We start from the raw sequence: 20,171 nt of genomic DNA on the forward strand, positions 1-20,171 counted from the left end.
CCCATACCCTTATATTCACCTTTTCATGTTGTGTCCCATACCCTTATATTCACCTTTACAAGTTGTATCTCATACCCTTATATTCACCTTTTCATGTTGTATCCCATACCCTTATATTCACCTTTTCATGTTGTATTCCATACCCTTATATTCACCTTTTCATGTTGTGTCCCATACCCTTATATTCACCTTTTCATGTTGTGTCCCATACCCTTATATTCACCTTTTCATGTTGTATCCCATACCCTTATATTCACCTTTTCATGTTGTATTCCATACCCTTATATTCACATTTTCATGTTGTATCCCATACCCTTATATTCACCTTTTCATGTTGTGTCCCATACCCTTATATTCACCTTTTCATGTTGTATCCCATACCCTTATATTCACCTTTTCATGTTGTATCCCATACCCTTATATTCACCTTTTCATGTTGTGTCCCATACCCTTATATTCACCTTTACAAGTTGTATCTCATACCCTTATATTCACCTTTTCATGTTGTGTCCCATACCCTTATATTCACCTTTTCATGTTGTATCCCATACCCTTATATTCACCTTTTCATGTTGTGTCCCATACCCTTATATTCACCTTTTCATGTTGTGTCCCATACCCTTATATTCACCTTTTCATGTTGTATCCCATACCCTTATATTCACCTTTTCATGTTGTATCCCATACCCTTATATTCACCTTTTCATGTTGTGTCCCATACCCTTATATTCACCTTTACAAGTTGTATCTCATACCCTTATATTCACCTTTTCATGTTGTGTCCCATACCCTTATATTCACCTTTTCATGTTGTATCCCATACCCTTATATTCACCTTTTCATGTTGTATTCCATACCCTTATATTTACCTTTTCATGTTGTATTCCATACCCTTATATTCACCTTTTCATGTTGTGTCCCATGCCCTTATATTCACCTTTTCATGTTGTGTCCCATGCCCTTATATTCACCTTTTCATGTTGTGTCCCATGCCCTTATATTCACCTTTTCATGTTGTGTCCCATGCCCTTATATTCACCTTTTCATGTTGTATCCCATACCCTTATATTCACCTTTTCATGTTGTATCCCATACCCTTATATTCACCTTTTCATGTTGTGTCCCATACCCTTATATTCACCTTTACAAGTTGTATCTCATACCCTTATATTCACCTTTTCATGTTGTGTCCCATACCCTTATATTCACCTTTTCATGTTGTATTCCATACCCTTATATTCACCTTTTCATGTTGTATTCCATACCCTTATATTTACCTTTTCATGTTGTATTCCATACCCTTATATTCACCTTTTCATGTTGTGTCCCATGCCCTTATATTCACCTTTTCATGTTGTGTCCCATGCCCTTATATTCACCTTTTCATGTTGTGTCCCATGCCCTTATATTCACCTTTTCATGTTGTATCCCATACCCTTATATTCACCTTTTCATGTTGTGTCCCATGCCCTTATATTCACCTTTTCATGTTGTATCCCATACCCTTATATTCACCTTTTCATGTTGTGTCCCATACCCTTATATTTACCTTTTCATGTTGTATTCCATACCCTTATATTCACCTTTTCATGTTGTGTCCCATGCCCTTATATTCACCTTTTCATGTTGTGTCCCATGCCCTTATATTCACCTTTTCATGTTGTATCCCATACCCTTATATTCACCTTTTCATGTTGTGTCCCATGCCCTTATATTCACCTTTTCATGTTGTGTCCCATACCCTTATATTTACCTTTTCATGTTGTATTGCATACCCTTATATTCACCTTTTCATGTTGTATCCCATACCCTTATATTCACCTTTTCATGTTGTGTCCCATACCCTTATATTTACCTTTTCATGTTGTGTCCCATACCCTTATATTCACCTTTTCATGTTGTGTCCCATACCCTTATATTCACCTTTTCATGTTGTGTCCCATACCCTTATATTCACCTTTTCATGTTGTGTCCCATACCCTTATATTCACCTTTTCATGTTGTATCCCATACCCTTATATTCACCTTTTCATGTTGTGTCCCATACCCTTATATTTACCTTTTCATGTTGTATTGCATACCCTTATATTCACCTTTTCATGTTGTATCCCATACCCTTATATTCACCTTTTCATGTTGTGTCCCATACCCTTATATTTACCTTTTCATGTTGTATTCCATACCCTTATATTCACCTTTTCATGTTGTGTCCCATGCCCTTATATTCACCTTTTCATGTTGTGTCCCATACCCTTATATTCACCTTTTCATGTTGTATCCCATACCCTTATATTCACCTTTTCATGTTGTGTCCCATACCCTTATATTTACCTTTTCATGTTGTATTGCATACCCTTATATTCACCTTTTCATGTTGTATCCCATACCCTTATATTCACCTTTTCATGTTGTGTCCCATACCCTTATATTTACCTTTTCATGTTGTGTCCCATACCCTTATATTCACCTTTTCATGTTGTGTCTCATACCCTTATATTCACCTTTTCATGTTGTGTCTCATACCCTTATATTCACCTTTTCATGTTGTGTCCCATACCCTTATATTCACCTTTTCATGTTGTGTCCCGTACCCTTATATTCACCTTTTCATGTTGTATCCCATACCCTTATATTCACATTTTCATGTTGTGTCCCATACCCTTATATTCACCTTTTCATGTTGTATTGCATACCCTTATATTCACCTTTTCATGTTGTATTGCACACCCTTATATTCACCTTTTCATGTTGTATCCCATACCCTTATATTCACCTTTTCATGTTGTGTCCCATACCCTTATATTCACCTTTTCATGTTGTGTCCCGTACCCTTATATTCACCTTTTCATGTTGTATCCCATACCCTTATATTCACCTTTTCATGTTGTGTCCCATACCCTTATATTTACCTTTTCATGTTGTATTCCATACCCTTATATTCACCTTTTCATGTTGTATTCCATACCCTTATATTCACCTTTTCATGTTGTATTCCATACCCTTATATTCACCTTTTCATGTTGTAACCCATACCCTTATATTCACCTTTTCATGTTGTATCCCATACCCTTATATTCACCTTTTCATGTTGTGTCCCATACCCTTATATTCACCTTTTCATGTTGTATTCCATACCCTTATATTCACCTTTTCATGTTGTGTCCCATACCCTTATATTCACCTTTTCATGTTGTATCCCATACCCTTATATTCACCTTTACAAGTTGTATCTCATACCCTTATATTCACCTTTACAAGTTGTATCTCATACCCTTATATTCACCTTTTCATGTTGTATTCCATACCCTTATATTCACCTTTTCATGTTGTGTCCCATACCCTTATATTCACCTTTTCATGTTGTGTCCCATACCCTTATATTCACCTTTTCATGTTGTATTCCATACCCTTATATTCACCTTTTCATGTTGTGTCCCATACCCTTATATTCACCTTTTCATGTTGTGTCCCATACCCTTATATTCACCTTTTCATGTTGTATCCCATACCCTTATATTCACCTTTTCATGTTGTATTCCATACCCTTATATTCACATTTTCATGTTGTATCCCATACCCTTATATTCACCTTTTCATGTTGTGTCCCATACCCTTATATTCACCTTTTCATGTTGTATCCCATACCCTTATATTCACCTTTTCATGTTGTATCCCATACCCTTATATTCACCTTTTCATGTTGTGTCCCATACCCTTATATTCACCTTTACAAGTTGTATCTCATACCCTTATATTCACCTTTTCATGTTGTGTCCCATACCCTTATATTCACCTTTTCATGTTGTATCCCATACCCTTATATTCACCTTTTCATGTTGTGTCCCATACCCTTATATTCACCTTTTCATGTTGTGTCCCATACCCTTATATTCACCTTTTCATGTTGTATCCCATACCCTTATATTCACCTTTTCATGTTGTGTCCCATACCCTTATATTCACCTTTACAAGTTGTATCTCATACCCTTATATTCACCTTTTCATGTTGTGTCCCATACCCTTATATTCACCTTTTCATGTTGTATCCCATACCCTTATATTTACCTTTTCATGTTGTATCCCATACCCTTATATTCACCTTTCCTTACAGATTGTTTAACATTGTAACTTTGTGTAAGAACAAATCGCTGTCTCCTTTCTGTTCTTGATGGAGGGATAGGAGATTTTGGGCAGACATACCTTTTGCATTGATTGTGTTTTCATGCACATCCCAGGTAAACTTGAGGAGTCGACCACGAAGCGTGGACTTTTGCTACATGTAGACCAGACAGAGCAGGGTAGGCCATGGTTGGCCATTCCTTCTTCAAAGTCATTAATGAGCCAGATGGTCCTTGACTGGCAGACAGTATGTCACTTAGTGACGTAGTAATTCTGTTCCGAGCTCAGGTTACAGAAGCTTGGAATCAAAATCCTTGGGATTCCTGACATCAGGTGACATTACCATCGCAGAGGTTGAGGATGCAGTACTGGGGTTCTCATGACATGAAAACCGTACCCTAATATCTATTCCACACTCTCTCTCTCTCTTGATCAAATCCCACCGTGATCATCCTCTTTTGAATGAAATGTCCCGCTCCTTTCTTATACTTCCTCGTTGCTAAATTCTGTCCTTGAACTTCCTTGAAGGTCATCCCTGGTGCTGTCCCAATTGCGCTGTGGTAAACTCTCTTTAATGCAGCTGTACCCTTGTATAAGAACTGAATGGAATCATCTTGATGCAGATGTTGTTGTTGTTGTTGTTGTTGTTGTGATTGCCCTTCGTAACCGATTATGACCATGTGTAAATGCCACCTGAACACCACTGAATGTGAGTATGTTTTTGGTCGACCACACAGCAACCCCATTTTGAGATTGGGTAACCTGGTGCTAACCTGGTAACAATGGAACCTGGTGTCAATTAATACCCAAGAATATCAGACCAGTTGCCTCCCTCAGTTTAGGCACAAATTAGGAATTTGTTGAGGGTGCCGGTGATAACTGACGGACTCTTTGAGAAACACTGTGGAATCGTTCATGTCCAACTAATGCTTGCAGACAAGACGTCCGGCTTAACATCCATAGATGTGGATATACAAGATTGATGTACAATAGTACTTTATTTACTGTATGAAAAGGAGAACGTGTTGGTGTGTGTGCATGTTTGTGTGTGTTCGCGCGTGTGTGTGTGTGTGTGTGAGTGTGTGAGTGTGTGAGTGTGTGTGTGTGTGTGTGTGTGTGTGTGTGTGTGTGTGTGTGTGTGTGTGTGTGTGAGTGTGTGTGCATGTTCGTGTTTGTATGCATGCTCATGTGTGTGTGTGTGTGTGTGTTTGTATTTGTGTCTGTGAATGTGTGTGTGTGTGTGTGTGTGTGTGTGTGTGTGTGTGTGTGTGTGTGTGTGTGTGTGTGTGTATGTGTGTGTGTGTGTGTGTGTGTGTGTGCATGTGTGTGCAGGTGTGTATGTATGTGTGTTCGTGTGTGTGTGTGCGTGTGTGTGTGTGTGTGTGTGTGTGTGTGTGTGTGTGTGTGTGTGTGTGTGTGTGTGTGTGTGTGTGTGTATGTACAACACCAATCACGACCAAACTACTGGGCCAATTGCCACCGAACTTGACACAGCGACCAAATTGGACCTCCTGTTGAACACAGACTACTTGGTTTTTTTATGACCATGGCTTATGATGATATTGTGGGAGCTATGCTCGCACGATAAAACCGGACAAAATGAACGACGCCAGGAATGAAGTTTCACTGAGCTATTTATTCCCAGCTCACTCAAAGAACTCAAAAGCACTGAATCAGCCCATCGAACGGGCGGCAATTTATAAGTAAAGTTCGACACACAAAAGCCACGCCTCTCAGGCGGGGCGTGGTATGCAAATAGGTAAGCCAAGTGTTCGCCCGGGAAAGGCAAGTCTGGACACGCCCGGGCGAGTCCGGACAAGTGACCGCTCGCCGGTTGCGTCATCGGCCGGTGCAAGGTAATTGTGTCATGCTTCCGGTAACCGCTACAATATTGCTAAATTTGATTCAAAATTATACTGTGGCAGTTTGTGGGTGTGGCCTCGACGTCACCTGTTCCCACTCCCCGCCAGCTCTCCTGCACCCCCACCCCCACCCCACCAGATCTCTTGCCCACCACCCTGGTAGTTCTCCTGCCCCCATTCTCAGTTTTTCCCCTCCCCTCTCTCCCCTGCTCAGGCAATTCTCCTGCCGCCACCTTTTTAAGGTTTCCCACTGCCCCTCCTTCCCGGCTCTCCTGCAACCCCCCCCTACCCCACCAGCTCTCTTGCCCCCCCCCCCCACCCTGTTAGTTCTGCCCCAATTGTCCGTTTTTAGCCTCCCCTCTCCCCTGCTCAGGCATTTCTCCTGCCCCCACCCTTTTCAGCTTCCCCACACCCCTGCCCCCCCTACACCCTCCCCCCTCCCCCCACCGAGCAACGGATAGGCTCCCCCACCACCCATTTAAGGTCATATAAAATATTAAATACCTTTTACTATTTCTGCTACTCCTTTAGCTTCACTGTTCCGTTTCCCTGTACCATGAATATCCAATGTCGAGCTTAACCTCCCATTGTTTTACTATTAGAAATACCAGAAGTTTTTTTTATTAGGCCTCGTGTTTCTTGCTATGTCTTCTTGATTCCTTTGTCTGATTGTTTTGTTTCTTGATATACATTGTTGCGTTTAGTACCTTTCTTCGTATATTTTCTTCTTTCTATCTCTATCTTTGCGTTCACTTGGGTTTAATATTCTGCACACTACGATGATCTTCTTTATCTGACATTATTACCTCTACCACCAAAGGTGGATGGAGGTTATGTTTTCACCCCTGTCTGTCTGTCTGTTTGTGAACAAAATATCTCAAAAAGTTGCGGACGGATTCAAATGAAATTTGGCGGAGATGTAATGTGTGTGACAAGGACGAAATGATTCGATTTTGGTGAAGATCCGGATTCAGATCCGGCTACTAGAATTTTTAAAGTGATTCTTCACCATTGGGAGATTGGGCCAAAAACCGACATGTATCAGGATATCTCAAATAGTTATGGATGGGTTTGGACGAAACTTGGTGGAGAGGTTGGGTGTCTGACGAGGAGTAATCGTTTCGATTCTGGTGAAGATCCGGATATGGATTCGGATACGAGAATTATTTAATTGTTAAGTGATTCTTCACCATTGAGAGATTGGGTGAAAACCGATATATGATTTGATATTTAAAAAAAGTTATGCACGAGTTGTGAATAAACTTGGTGGACGAGTTGGTCAGGTGACAAGAACAAGCGATGAGATTTTGGTTCAGGTCCGAATCCAGATCCGGCCTATCAGTGGGATACAAAACGTGACCTGTTCACCAGGTGGAGGTGTGCTCTCTCTCTCTACTGAGTGCCGTTCTAGTTCTATAAGTGTTCTGCTTCAAAATTACAGTACCCAGTCGGCCTTGTCTCCTGTCCCTTCCCCTAAAACGATCCTAAAGTCCAGTCATGTACCCTTGCTTTCCTTAACCTTCTCATCAACAAGAGCCTAGCTGTATGTTTAGTATCTGCAGCTGTGTCATCATTTGATTGGGCCTCTGATTGAAGGATCCTGTAAAAAAATGGTACAATTAACTGTTTATTCCAGAAAAGGTTCATTCTGCCATTTCAATAATTTCTCAGAATCAAATATAACCGGCATTGATTATATCCTGATTTGTCTGCCCCTCTCCGCCTTCCCCTGCTCCCCCACCACCCATTTAAGGTCTCGCTCAGTCGCAAATCATCCCATGGGCTTGAGCAAGTCCTATTTGGCCAGAGTGTTTTAAAGTAGCCAGAGGCAAAGGAGCGGCCTTGCCTTATGAATTTTTGTTTCTGCATTTCCATTTAGATCTAATACAAACTACTGGATCAGTTTGAGGAAATGTGCGACACACAGTGCATGACTTGCAGCAGTTGCATCAGGATGTAATATGTGCGGGAGTCGCAGCTAAGACACCATGAGCTGTAATTGCTATGATTATAATTACGCAATGCTGATGACTAATATTATTGGACACCATTAGGATTTCGTGCTCATTATGTTGTCCCTGGTTTGATCGCTGTCTTCCCGTCCTGCTCATCCTACTCTCTTTTTAATGCAGCTGTCTCCGGCGTCTTGTTCTCATCTCCGTGTGGCCACATTCATTTAGAAAGTGTCAAGGCATTCCCCTCGGCCCGTGCACGTAGCACGCCATTCCTGTCCAGCCTACCGAATCCACACAAAACCACATTTAGGCCACCTGGAAATTTTGGAGCAGTTTATAAGAATGCTTCCACCCTCGGGCACCACATGCAATATCTTTCCTGCTTGACCTCGCCGTGTGGACGGGCCGCTTCCATCGCCACAACCTTCCCTCTGGCAGTTGACAACCTCTCCCTCATGTGGTCCCAATGTGCTCTTTCTAAAACGATCCCCTTCCTCTTCGCCTCCACTGTTTCCACACAATCCGTCGCACCTTGAACCATTCATCTATGTGATGCTCGTACCCCCAATCTGCTTCCAACTTGCTGCGCTATCTTTAATGTCTTCTCTTACCCATACACGTGTGTCCAATTGTCATCATAATATATCCCCTCACTCTCTGCTATAACAGCATGTTTCATTGTTCATCATACGTGGCAGGTGTACAGAAAGCCACTGCACTTTTTATGCACAGATAGGTCTCTCCTCTCTACACTGTTTCACCTGTGAGTTCTCTGGGAACACGTGTACCTCCTGCACCCATCGTCGCTCCCCCACCCCTCACCTTCCATTACTCTTCCCTCCCCCTTTCCGAGAAGTTATCTAATATACGAAGTACACTCGTTCACAGAGCATGAACAAAAGCTACCTGCGTTCCCAAACAACCGCACTCGGTGCCATAATGGTTTAATTAGACTCGATGGCACAATGGTTGTTGTGTCTGCTTTGAGTCTGGCAAACCTCAAGGCCAAAATCTCCATTCTCTCTCCTTCAAAATCCTTGTCTGTTTCGGATGTGTGCTTCCCGCTCCATCCCCACCCTCACCTCAAATAGTGTAACAGCTGAGTCTTTGAAGCAAGGTTGAATGCATAACTCAGTCTTTGCCTCCAAAGCTCATCATACTAATCCCATCCCGTTCGATTCACACCTGATCCCCTTGTACCCAAAACCTCCTGGACATTGTGACTTTTTACTAAAGAAGGTGGAAAAAGTTCTGCCCAGCCGTGACTCTGTCTCAGCAACGTGTCTCTGTTACAAATCCTGCTTTCCTACTTTCGCTTCTCTTCTGTCTGCTCTTTTTAATGTGTCCTTCACTTGAAATCTCCGCCAATCTGCATGGAAGACATATGACGTAACTCCAGTCCACAATACAACAACAACACAACAGGCATTGTAAAGGCCGTTTTCCCTGCTAGAGCGGGGGTTAGCCTTGCGGTCCCCATGACAATCTTCTCCATTTTGCCCTATTTTCTGCATCTCCCCTTGTTAACCCCCTTGCCCGCATTTCTTCTTCCACCATCTTTAGCCAAGTCTTTCTCGGTCTTCCCCGTCCTCTACTTCCTTCCACATGCATTTCCATCACTCTTCTCAACCAGTCACTTTCATCCTTCCTCAACACATGACCAAACCATCTCAACCTGTTTCTCTTCACAGCATCAATCACAGGCTCTATTCCCATCATCTTTCACAATTCATCATTTGTGTTCCTCTCTCTCAACGAAACTCCGCACATCCGTCGAACCATTCGCATTTCCACCCTTTCCAGCCTTCGTTGCTGCTCTACGTTCATGACCCATGTCTCGCTCCCATAAATCATAACACTTCTCACACATGCAGCAGACACCTTTCCCTTCAGCTTCAACGACACTCCCCTCCTCGTCAGCACGCCACACAGTTCCTGAAACTTCTTCCATGCACATCTCACTCAAGCAACCGTTGCCGAGTCTGATCCACCTTCTCCATTCAGCATGTCTCCGAGGTAGAAAAATGTTTTCACACCTTCCAGATTCACGCCATCTCCAAGAAGCAAAAACGGATTCTATCAGCTGCACGCCACTTGGCTTTCTTCTGCTTGTAAGCAAATTCACGGAACCCGTTGTCGTAGTTATCATCGTCCTTTCTGACCATCAGTTTGGATTCTGTCCCCACTAATCAACTTTGAATATGCTGCTGCTTCTCTTTCCACAATGCATGGAGATGCTGATTTTCCAACAAGAGGTCAGGTGTATTTGTCGCAGGACATCCCATGCATTCAATAGAGTCTGACACGCTGCTCTGCTTGCCAAGCTTTATGCCTGTAGCAAACAAGGCCGTCTTTTCTGGGTTGCTCACTTCTTCCACTCGTGTAGTCAGTGGATAGCTCTCAACAGAATCCGTTCATTTCCTTTCTCAGTGGGGCCGAGGTGTCCTAAAGGCAACGTCCCGTCCCAGTCATTTTCCTCTTGTACATCAATAAATCTCTCTGATGCTTTGAAAACCCTCTCTTTCCTCCTTTTAGATGACTCCATATTTGTGCCATACTATTTAACATCCCATCAACAGGCTGGCAGCAAAGGCTTCCCTTTCAGCTGACTTGGAAAGCATCCGTTAATGTTCTAACCATTGGAACATGTCGTTTATTCCAAGGAAATTTCACATTCTCACCCTGTCTCTCTCGAAGAATTGTCAAACGAACACACCTTTCAATTTCTACAATTGAACGACAAATTCAGTTCAGTCTCAAAATGCCTTTGGCCCCTCACCATCAACTACGACCTTTCCTTGACGGATGCTATATCAAAGCTTGACTCCAAAGCCAATCCCAGATTGGGCAACCTGTGTCGTTTTTTTTTTTTATGGAGTGGTAGTTGATGTGTTCAACATGTCATTCCAAGTTTTTCTTTGAAAATCAGAAGTACTCACAATCGGTGAGGTTAGTCCGTGGGCTGAGTAGGGTTTACATGCACCCCCCCCCCCCCCACAACTTAACTTCCCGGGTATGTCCATGTACCCCCCACCCTAGGGGTTAGGAAAAACCATGTTAACAGAAAAAAAACTCATTCCCAAGATACCTCCCACGCATATTTTGATGTTACCCCCCCTGTGTCAGTGATTTCTGAAAATTAGGGGTAGGCGAAATTCAAATGGCCATAACTTTTTACCTCGTCATCCTATGGTTGCATATGACCCCTCAAAATGTTTGTCCTGGGACACTCTTTACAATGATATGTGTTATATGCAAATTAGGCCACTAATGAGGTCACCAGAGGTCAAACTATGAGGGAATGAGTTTTTTTTCTGTTAACATGGTTTTTCCTAACCCCTAGGGTGGGGGGTACATGGACATACCCGGGAAGTTAAGTTGTGGGGGGGGGGGGGGGTGCATGTAAACCCTACTCAGCCCACGGACTAGGTCTTTGTCTGTAGCTCAATGGAGTGCTGCTCTGCCCTATGGGCTCCTGCTTCGAAGCACAGAGAATCCTGCTCCGTCATCATCATACATGGTTGATTTGATGATCGGAGCTCACCATCTCACTAATTATATCAATATCCGTGTTTAAATCCAATAAAAATTGGGCTTTAAAAAAAAGATTTGTATATGTAGATTGACCCTCGGAGATCATGGCGACAGGTGGTGGCTCGGATGGTTTTAATTCACGAATTGTGAGAAAATAACTGTTTAAGACCACTATTTATGTGCAGGGTGGTAAAATATGTTATCCTAAAAAGTTTCGTGCCGCTTTTTTATATATGTATATGTATATGTATGTGTATATGTTTATGTATCTATATATACATATACATATACACATATGTTGCAGAAAATAGTGCTGATTTTCAAACACACTTTAATTTTTATTTAATATGTGATTTTGTTTGTGCAAAGGCGAGGCAAATGGCGATGAGTTTCTGTGCAAGAAGCCTAGAAGAGAGGAGAGTGCGGAAGAAGAGGACTGTGACTATCACAGAAATGATGAACAGGTAATTATCATACCCTATGCTCAATCCTTCTCTTTGTGCCAGCATTGCTGTTTGCCTTCATTCCATTATGTTTCGTTCTATACACAATTGCAATGGAAATAGACAGGAACATTGTTTCACCTCATCACATTCACCATTCACCTTTCACCTCATCACAGTTGAGTTCACCTATTTTCATTTTACCATCTTCATTGCACTTACTTGATCTTATCTTGATGCAAAACCCAAAAGCTATATTCCTGCAAATGATACCAGGGCGATTTTAGGTTTGAGTTGGATGCAGATTGAGTAACGCACTTTTCAAAAAACACCTTGCACTCCTGTAGTTTAGTAACGAGGTTTGTTTTTGGGAGGAGTAAAAAGGGAACCTAAACAATAAGAAAGTGAGCACGAGCACTGCTGTACATGGACCTGCGAGGTTTTCCCATTTCATGTGAGGCTTTCCTCTGCTTTGCTGATAGTTTTGCCTTCGGTTTTCCCGTTTGAGTTTTCCGAACCATTTCAACATCTACACCTGTGGAGTGTGCATGAGATTTTCTACCAATGGAGAGAGAAAATGTCCTGGGTTTAAATCACCATTATCTTACCTACCAGAGAGCATATTGCCAAACTTTAGCTAACGTGGAGTTAAATTAGCCAGACAATAACTACTATTAATTGGAGAATTTCAAAAACAACAAACCACACCTATCAGAGGTTAAATCACCAAATTTTACCTATGAGGGAGTTTAAATCACCAAACTTTATCTATCAGAGAGTTTAAATCACCAAACCACACATGTCCACAAGTTTCGTCTGAATCCTTCCATAACTTTTTGAGATATCCTGCTCACAGACAGACAGATAGGGGTGAAAACATAACCTCCATCCACCTTCAGTTGTGGAGGTAATGACAGACATGAATAACGAATGGAACATGTTAAATAAGGTGGTGTAAAAGATGCTGCATCGACAATGACTGTAAACTTCCAGAATGTTTTTTTAACAACCTTAATATTTTATTTTATTTCAATTGAATTATTTCCTTGAACAATGCAGAACACAAATCGCCTCTTAGGCTCTTTGAAAAACCTTTCATTTATCAGCACTTGGACAAAATATTACAGCATTTGACATCATCTCGACCATTCAAATCTTCCGCTCACAGACCCTTCCCATATCTTTTTTTTTTCTCAACATGCATGGGGTAAGGTGTTCTGTGAGCTCTCTAGTTATCATTCTGGATTGAGCACCAAAACCAATGTCATGTGCTCATGATTTTGCTTGTGATCCTGGTTAAGAATGGACCAAAACGTTTCCAGGTACAAGCAACCCCTCCGCCCCCCCCCCCACCCTCCTCCACACACACTTATAATATCTATAACGATGGGAAAATATGTTCCGATATATGCTGTTTTGATATAATAGCATTTCCCAGGAATGCATATATGACGTATGTAGGGGACTCCCTTTTGTGGACCGTTTGTATTCTCTTCCAGGTCAGTGTCTGTCTGGAGTGTCATGGCGGAAAACTCAGGAACCTCAAGCGAAAATGGATTCGCTGTTCATCTCAAGCCACAGTCTTGCACCTCAAAAAGTTCCTCGCCAAAAAACTCAACCTCCCTTCCTTCAACGAGGTGCTCGCAAAGCCTTTTTCTTCCTTTTGTTTTGTCAGGGTGCACACAGCACATCCAGCGAGCGATTCTTTAATCACTTGTTCATGGGTTTTACTTAAAATGTGCAGATGTAAAGTATTGTCGCGCAACCGCCGACATTTATATCAGGCGGTCGCGGATGCCGATCACGAAGGCTTTAACTCTGAGGCGGAAACTCAATGGCGGATTCCAAAATCTAAAATACCTAAGCGGTGTTTGGAGGGAAGCGGCGTAAGCCCCCGCAGCCTTAACTATTGAAATCAACCACCCGGTAAACTGCGTTCAAGTATTATGTACAAAAAGTAATATAAGGGTTTATTGAATAAAGGCAGGGACAGGAAAAACATGCGCCGGTAATAAAATATCCTAAATCGGGATCCCGCACACCGACTTCAGAAACGAAACAAGGGATTATGAATTAATAAAAAGAACACGTCATGTAAAATGTACACGCGGAGCTCGGCTTATCTGTCTTTGTCGTCTTGTATTGTTTGCCGTCCACCACGGCCCCGTTCGGCCCCGATGCACCCACGAGGCCTTGCTCCAAGTTCCGATCCTCTCGCCGCCCACGAGGTCCGTGCACCAAGCTCCAAAGCACCCAACGCAGGCCAGCGGCTTCACACGAGGTCGATCCCCACACGAAGCACGAAAAGACAGGAACAGAGAGAACGCAGGTGTGACTGCACGTCTCGTCCTTCCAACTCGCTTCTCAATTTCCCACTGCCAAACTGCGCACTGCAAAACCAACTCTCGACCACGAATGTCACTCCCTACCGAACTGCCAGGGGCCAGGAGTGAACTCGTCTCAACTCAACACCAACTCTCGTGGCTCGAACTCACAGTCCTCCTGCTCAACTCCCGCTCAACTCCCGCTCAACTCCTGCTCAAATGCGCACACAAACTCTCGATCCAACTGCCCCAGCAAAAGCGTCCGGCGCTGTTAATATCCCTGGCCGGTGACGTCAGCTTTGGCGCACTGTCCTGCCAATCAAAGCCTCCCCCGACTCGCCGGCTCATCCAGGGCACGCCCACTGCGCCACTCTCATTCCCGTCCCCTACCTCCTCAGTCACAGCATGTGCTATGCGAGGCGGGTAGGCCTCTCAGAGGTGCAAATGGTGGCGGCCATTATCGGCGGTGTTCTAGCCCGATTTCTTCCGAAGTCATGTCAGGGGGGAAGGGCGTCATTAATGTTGTACTAAGGGAATCCTAACTTGTGTCTATGTGGTCTGCAGTGCCATAAGGGACAAAGGTTTGACTACCAGGTGAGACATACAAGGGCTCTACTTATTATTCCCTACACTACTTAACACACGAATCTCCTGGTAGATTCACAATCATACATCTTAGCTGACAAAACGCCTACACATGACTTATTACAGGTAGATTCCCTATCGCGACAGTCGAAGCATGTTACCTACTCAGATCTACTCTGCTCTACATACAGACTTGGCATTTAATATGGAATATTTTTTTTGTGGAGGTGAACTTACTGTTCAAGATGACTTAGAACCAAAAGTTCATTGGAATTATGTTGAAATTATTCTAGATTTTGTTAATGTGACCTTTAAAAGAAACAAAAACCACATTTGACATTTCGAAGCAAATAAATTGATCCTTGAAAGTGATGTAAACTGATATCGAACTCAATTCATGGACAGTACTGTGTTAAACTTCTGTACGTTTTCCAGAAGTATCTCTTTATTTTGCACATTAGCCAATTTTTTTTTTCAACAAAAACAAAAGCGAAATTATGACTGGGATTACGGACAGTAAAATTACAGTTCAGTACTTTGTGTAACCCCCACGAGCATTCAGGAGAGCACGTACACGTTGAGGCATGCTGTTCACGAGATTTGCCAAGGTTTGGACAGGAATCGCTTGCCATGCAGTTACAATAGCCTGCTGCAATTCACGCACAGAGGCAGGCTGCTGGTCCAAGTTGTCGATTAGACACGTTAATTCTGCCCACAAGTTCTCTATCGGATTCATATCCGGGGACATGGCAGGCCACTCCATATGCTCTACACCACGGTCAGCAAGAAAGTGTTGGATCATGCGAGCACGATGAGGCCGTGCATTGTCATCTTGGAAGACAAAGTTTCCTCGAAAGGCTGCACGAGCAAATGGAAGCAATGTTTCTTCCAGAATGACCTTCTACTTGAACTGGTTCAGGTTTCCATTCAGAACAACCAGGTCAGTTTTGCCCCCTGCATGAAAAGCAGCCCAAACAGTCACCCCACCACCTCCAGCTTGGACTCTTGGCACTATACAATCTTCGTTGTGGGCTTCATGCACTTGTCTGCGCACTCGGACGTGGCCATCTTGACGATAGACCAGAAATCTAGACTCGTCACTGAAGGTCACGTGATTCCAGTGTCCTGGCTGCCATTGACGGTGCTCTCTGGCCCACTACAATCGGCGCTGGCTGTGTTGTCTGGTCAGGCGTGGCTTTCTCAGGGGACGCCTGGCACGATAGCCTGCTTGAAACAGTCGTTGGTTGACTAGCCTTCTGGATACAGGCACATTTGTCAGTTGCTGCCACTCAGCCCTAAGCCGATTAGCTGACTTGGTACGGCCATTGCAGACTAACCGGTGCAGCTGGCGATCATCTCTCCTTGTGGTTCTGCGTGGACGTCCTGGCCTCGGTATTGGAGTAGGGACACCCCTCTGAGCATTTCGTTTCAGGATCTTTGACACCTGACCTTGAGTGATGCCATACTGCCGAGCAATAGCACGCTGTTTCATGCCAGAATTTCGTAAAGCCACCACTCCATGACAAACAACATTGTCAAGTTGACGGACCATCTCCAGAGGAAGCGGCAATAACTTTTGTAGACGTGCAGCAGTTGTTTTCCACTAATACAGAATGCAACAACCCTTATATACCCGATTGTGAAGCCAGTCGTCAAATGTACCTGTCCTTACATTTTGTCACGCCACCTGTGATATAATCCTGTTATTGACTTCTTGCTGCGAAAGACAATCAGTGACATGGCTCTTTCAACAAAGACATCACCGAAGGGTAAAATAAACTCACCAGATTGATATACTGAGTTCAGAAAGTAAACCCAAGTCAAGATAAAAATAATATTCCATATTAAATGCCAAGTCTGTATATCACTACCCAAATTCGTAACAGTATGTTGGATTGGATATATAAACACGTGCCCTCATATTAAAGCAGCTTTGTTTATACACTACCTATATGCCAATGCGTATGTGATGGAGGCTGGGGAGCACGATACTGTCACTATATCTGTCATGTTCACAACAGAGGAATACACTAATATGTTCTTCAAAAGGGATTGAAGAAAGTCACCTGCAATCAAGATGAAGGAATTAAGCCTTGAGAATCAAATGTTTAGGTACAAAATGATTAAGAGTACACAACAGCTTCTCTACACCGGGAGGGAAAAGGATGTGACCATTAATTAATTACCCAGGGCATTTTTTTTTTAAATAATTGTTTTCAAGAAGGGCGTAGAAGGTTAAAAGTGGACTTCCTCGATGTGCTCAGAAGAGGCATTTGTCAATTTATTAACCAGCATTGTTCTCGAAGGATATTGCATCGCACACTGGGGTTAGGGCGTGACTCACTGCTGCCATTTTTTTGCCTCGCAGCTCGACATCCTGTGTAACGAGGAGATTCTGGGAAAAGACCACACGTTGAAATTCGTCGTTGTAACACGCTGGAGGTTTAAGGTAACTCTCAATACAGTACTTTTTCAACTGATGACACCGTTTGTCCATTTTGACCCCTTAGAAGGCCCGTTAATGTCCATCCGTTTTCCTTGCACTGGTGGATGTTAATGGGCCTTCTGAAGGGTTTGAATGGACAAAGTTCCACTGGTTACTTGGATGTCTATTTCCTTCTTCTAAACATTACACACAATATTTATTCAGATATATTATCCAATGTTTTAACAAGGAAGTCACCACAATATACTGTTGCGGTTGTGGATAAAGGACCCCGGGGAATTACATTCAACACATAAGAAGCCGTTAGTTAGATATTTCACAACTACATGCGCTTAGTCCCCATCCCTTCATAACAGGGACGGGGATGATGCGTTGTGTGGGTTTAGCAGGCTCTTTCCCGAAGTGTAATTTCCCATATTTCCATCCCTCCACCCATCATCCATCCCAATTCCTCATCCTTCCACTCTCGAATCTCTCCTTCCCTTGCTTCCCTAAAAGCCTTCACCCTTTACCTCTCAAACCCCATGCTGGCAAAATAACCTTTCTTCATTTCATCCATTTCAATCATCAAGCTCCCCATTTCCCACGTTTCCCCATCCTTCCTCCCCGACTACTCCTTTCCCACAGCACAAATTGTGCACACAATGCAACATGTCTCGCAGCACACCCATTACAACCATATTACAAGTCAATCTCAGCACTGGATGGGAAGTACCATTGCTACAGCGCAACCATGTACCGTTGCTACAGCTGGGCTGAGACAGCCCGCGCCGGGCTGAGACAGGCCGCGCCGGGCTGAGACAGGCTGCGCTGGGGTGAGACTAGAACAGATGGTAGGACGATGTCCTTGGCCGCAGAAGCTCCATACTGACTTACACAATCTTTTCTTTCTTTTCGAGATCGACCCGATGATGATGATTTCTTTCTTTCTCCAAGAACCCCTAATTCATCTACTTGAAAGGCACAAAGAGTTATCAATGATTCAAAGAGCTATCAATGATTAACCTCCATCCCAGGTGGGCGAGGTACTGATTTACACCACACACCTTCTCCTCTAAGCTTATACCGCATATACGGCCCCTCTCCTTACACGTTGCAACCATACACCGCCGCATTTTCTTCCTTCCCTTCCCTCCACTTTTGGATCAACACAAGCCTGCCTGAATGCGTGGGGTGAGCGAGAGGCCGCACCCAATCCTCGTACTGCTTCTATCTTCTTGTTCTTCCTCTCTACTTTTCCTGGATAAGTGCAGCACGCCTGTCTTGTGACATCGTTTAATAAGTAAGATTGTTCAAGGAAATATTTTATGTGCTGAGGGATAATTGCTTTCTTTGTGACACTGTGTTGTTTCTGTACATACTGTAAATAAGTGCTTCCTTTGGTAAACGGTTTCAAACCTGCTCCGTTGTCTTTTTCCTTCATTGGTTCGTCGTAGCTTACATTCCAAATAGATGGTAAGTTGGGCCCCAATGATTTGCTCCCTTAATTTAACCGACCACCCACCTTTTGGCCGTACATAATAAGGTTTTGCCTGGCCGTACATAATAAGTAGATATATGGGTGGGAGGATGACAGCACGGTTCCCCAGTTGAGATAACTAGCTCACCAGGTAAGGTAACGCGACGCTGGGCTCAAGGACCCTGCGAGAACTAGTCCCAACATGTGTCCGTGGTTATTTATCAACCCGACAGGCCACTGAGTTATCCGTGGTTTGCGGCTTCTGGGTCGGAGGTCAAGTGTCGAGTCCGAGGATCCCCGTATTGCCCCACTTGCACCCCCGAAATCTGAAACAATACGAATCATACCACTTATTTATGATGGTTTATTTACATCTCTTGTTTCCTGCTGTATACATGTAAGTTCTGCTTTGCATATATTATGAACGTTATCTTTATCACCACGTTTTTTTATTTTATTTTATTTAAAAAAAAAAAAAACAGGAACATTGTAATCGGCTCCATCTGTCTGTCTGTGTCTGTCCGTCATACTATCTCTTCCTAAACGGGTAGGCATAAATTCACCAAACTTTGTAGTTATGATCACCACATGGCAAGAAGGTGCAAGAGCAGTATCAATTTCAGCTTTTGGGGTGGGGGTCAAAAGCTCAAATACCAAAAAATGCAAGTACGGGCACATTTTAAAACATTTTTAAATGAAACTTTGTATAGTCAATCAAATCAACATTGGGGGATGCATGAAACATGTACCGATATTTTTGGATTTGACCCCCGTTTAATGCCACAGGGGTGGGGACTTAGGTCCACAGGGATCAAAACGCAAAAAAAGTTAACCGCAAGCTTTGATATTGGGTCATTCCTGGTGGAACCTTTTGCCATCTTTCAACTTTTACTTGATGTGGGAAGCGTGGGGAATTGCAAAGGCATGCTATCGACGTCGCTCGAGTTTACATTTTCAGTCATCACATATGCATATAGACACGCATACACACATACATACACATGTTTGTACAGGCTATTGTATTCAAGAACCATGCATGTTGGTTGACAGACTTAGCTTGTGGATGAGCCACAACTTCCCAAAAGATCTCTAAGTGCAAGTTCTTTGGTGATCGTTGTAGACTATCATCTTTGATTTTTCAGCCAGCAAGTGAGGGCAGATTCCGCTCGGCTCGAAGTGCTTTTTTCCACACTGGTATCTGGTAGTTGGCCCATTTGACATTAAGGGCCCACCTGGCAGATGTAGCTGGAAGCCCTTCATGTTTCTGTTTCTTCTGACAGAATAACTACCGGTAGTACCTGATGTTGTCTGATGTTGTCCCAGCCTTCCTGCAGTGGTATAATAGACAGCATACAAACCTCCCACAACATACCAACGCTCGCACAACATACCAATGCTCTCAAAACATAACGCTCGCACAACATACCAACACTCGCACAACATA

General features: G+C 43.2%; 1 protein-coding gene across 6 annotated transcripts in view; it reads left to right on the forward strand.

Moving 5' to 3' along the window:
- The window catches only part of PCGF3 (polycomb group ring finger 3), a 166,688-nt gene that overhangs the window by 108,151 nt on the left and 38,366 nt on the right, over window positions 1–20,171 (forward strand). For all 6 annotated transcript variants that reach the window (XM_078772545.1, XM_068105719.2, XM_068105718.2 and 3 more), the window contains 3 exons: window positions 11,840–11,934; window positions 13,413–13,550; window positions 17,191–17,271. In XM_078772545.1, coding sequence (XP_078628671.1) covers window positions 11,840–11,934; window positions 13,413–13,550; window positions 17,191–17,271 — 314 coding nt within the window. The remainder of the gene's footprint in view (window positions 1–11,839; window positions 11,935–13,412; window positions 13,551–17,190; window positions 17,272–20,171) is intronic.

This window comes from Myxine glutinosa, chromosome 2 (assembly GCF_964187855.1).
Source record: "Myxine glutinosa chromosome 2, kmMyxGlut1.1, whole genome shotgun sequence".
Taxonomy (NCBI): Eukaryota; Metazoa; Chordata; class Myxini; order Myxiniformes; family Myxinidae; genus Myxine; species Myxine glutinosa.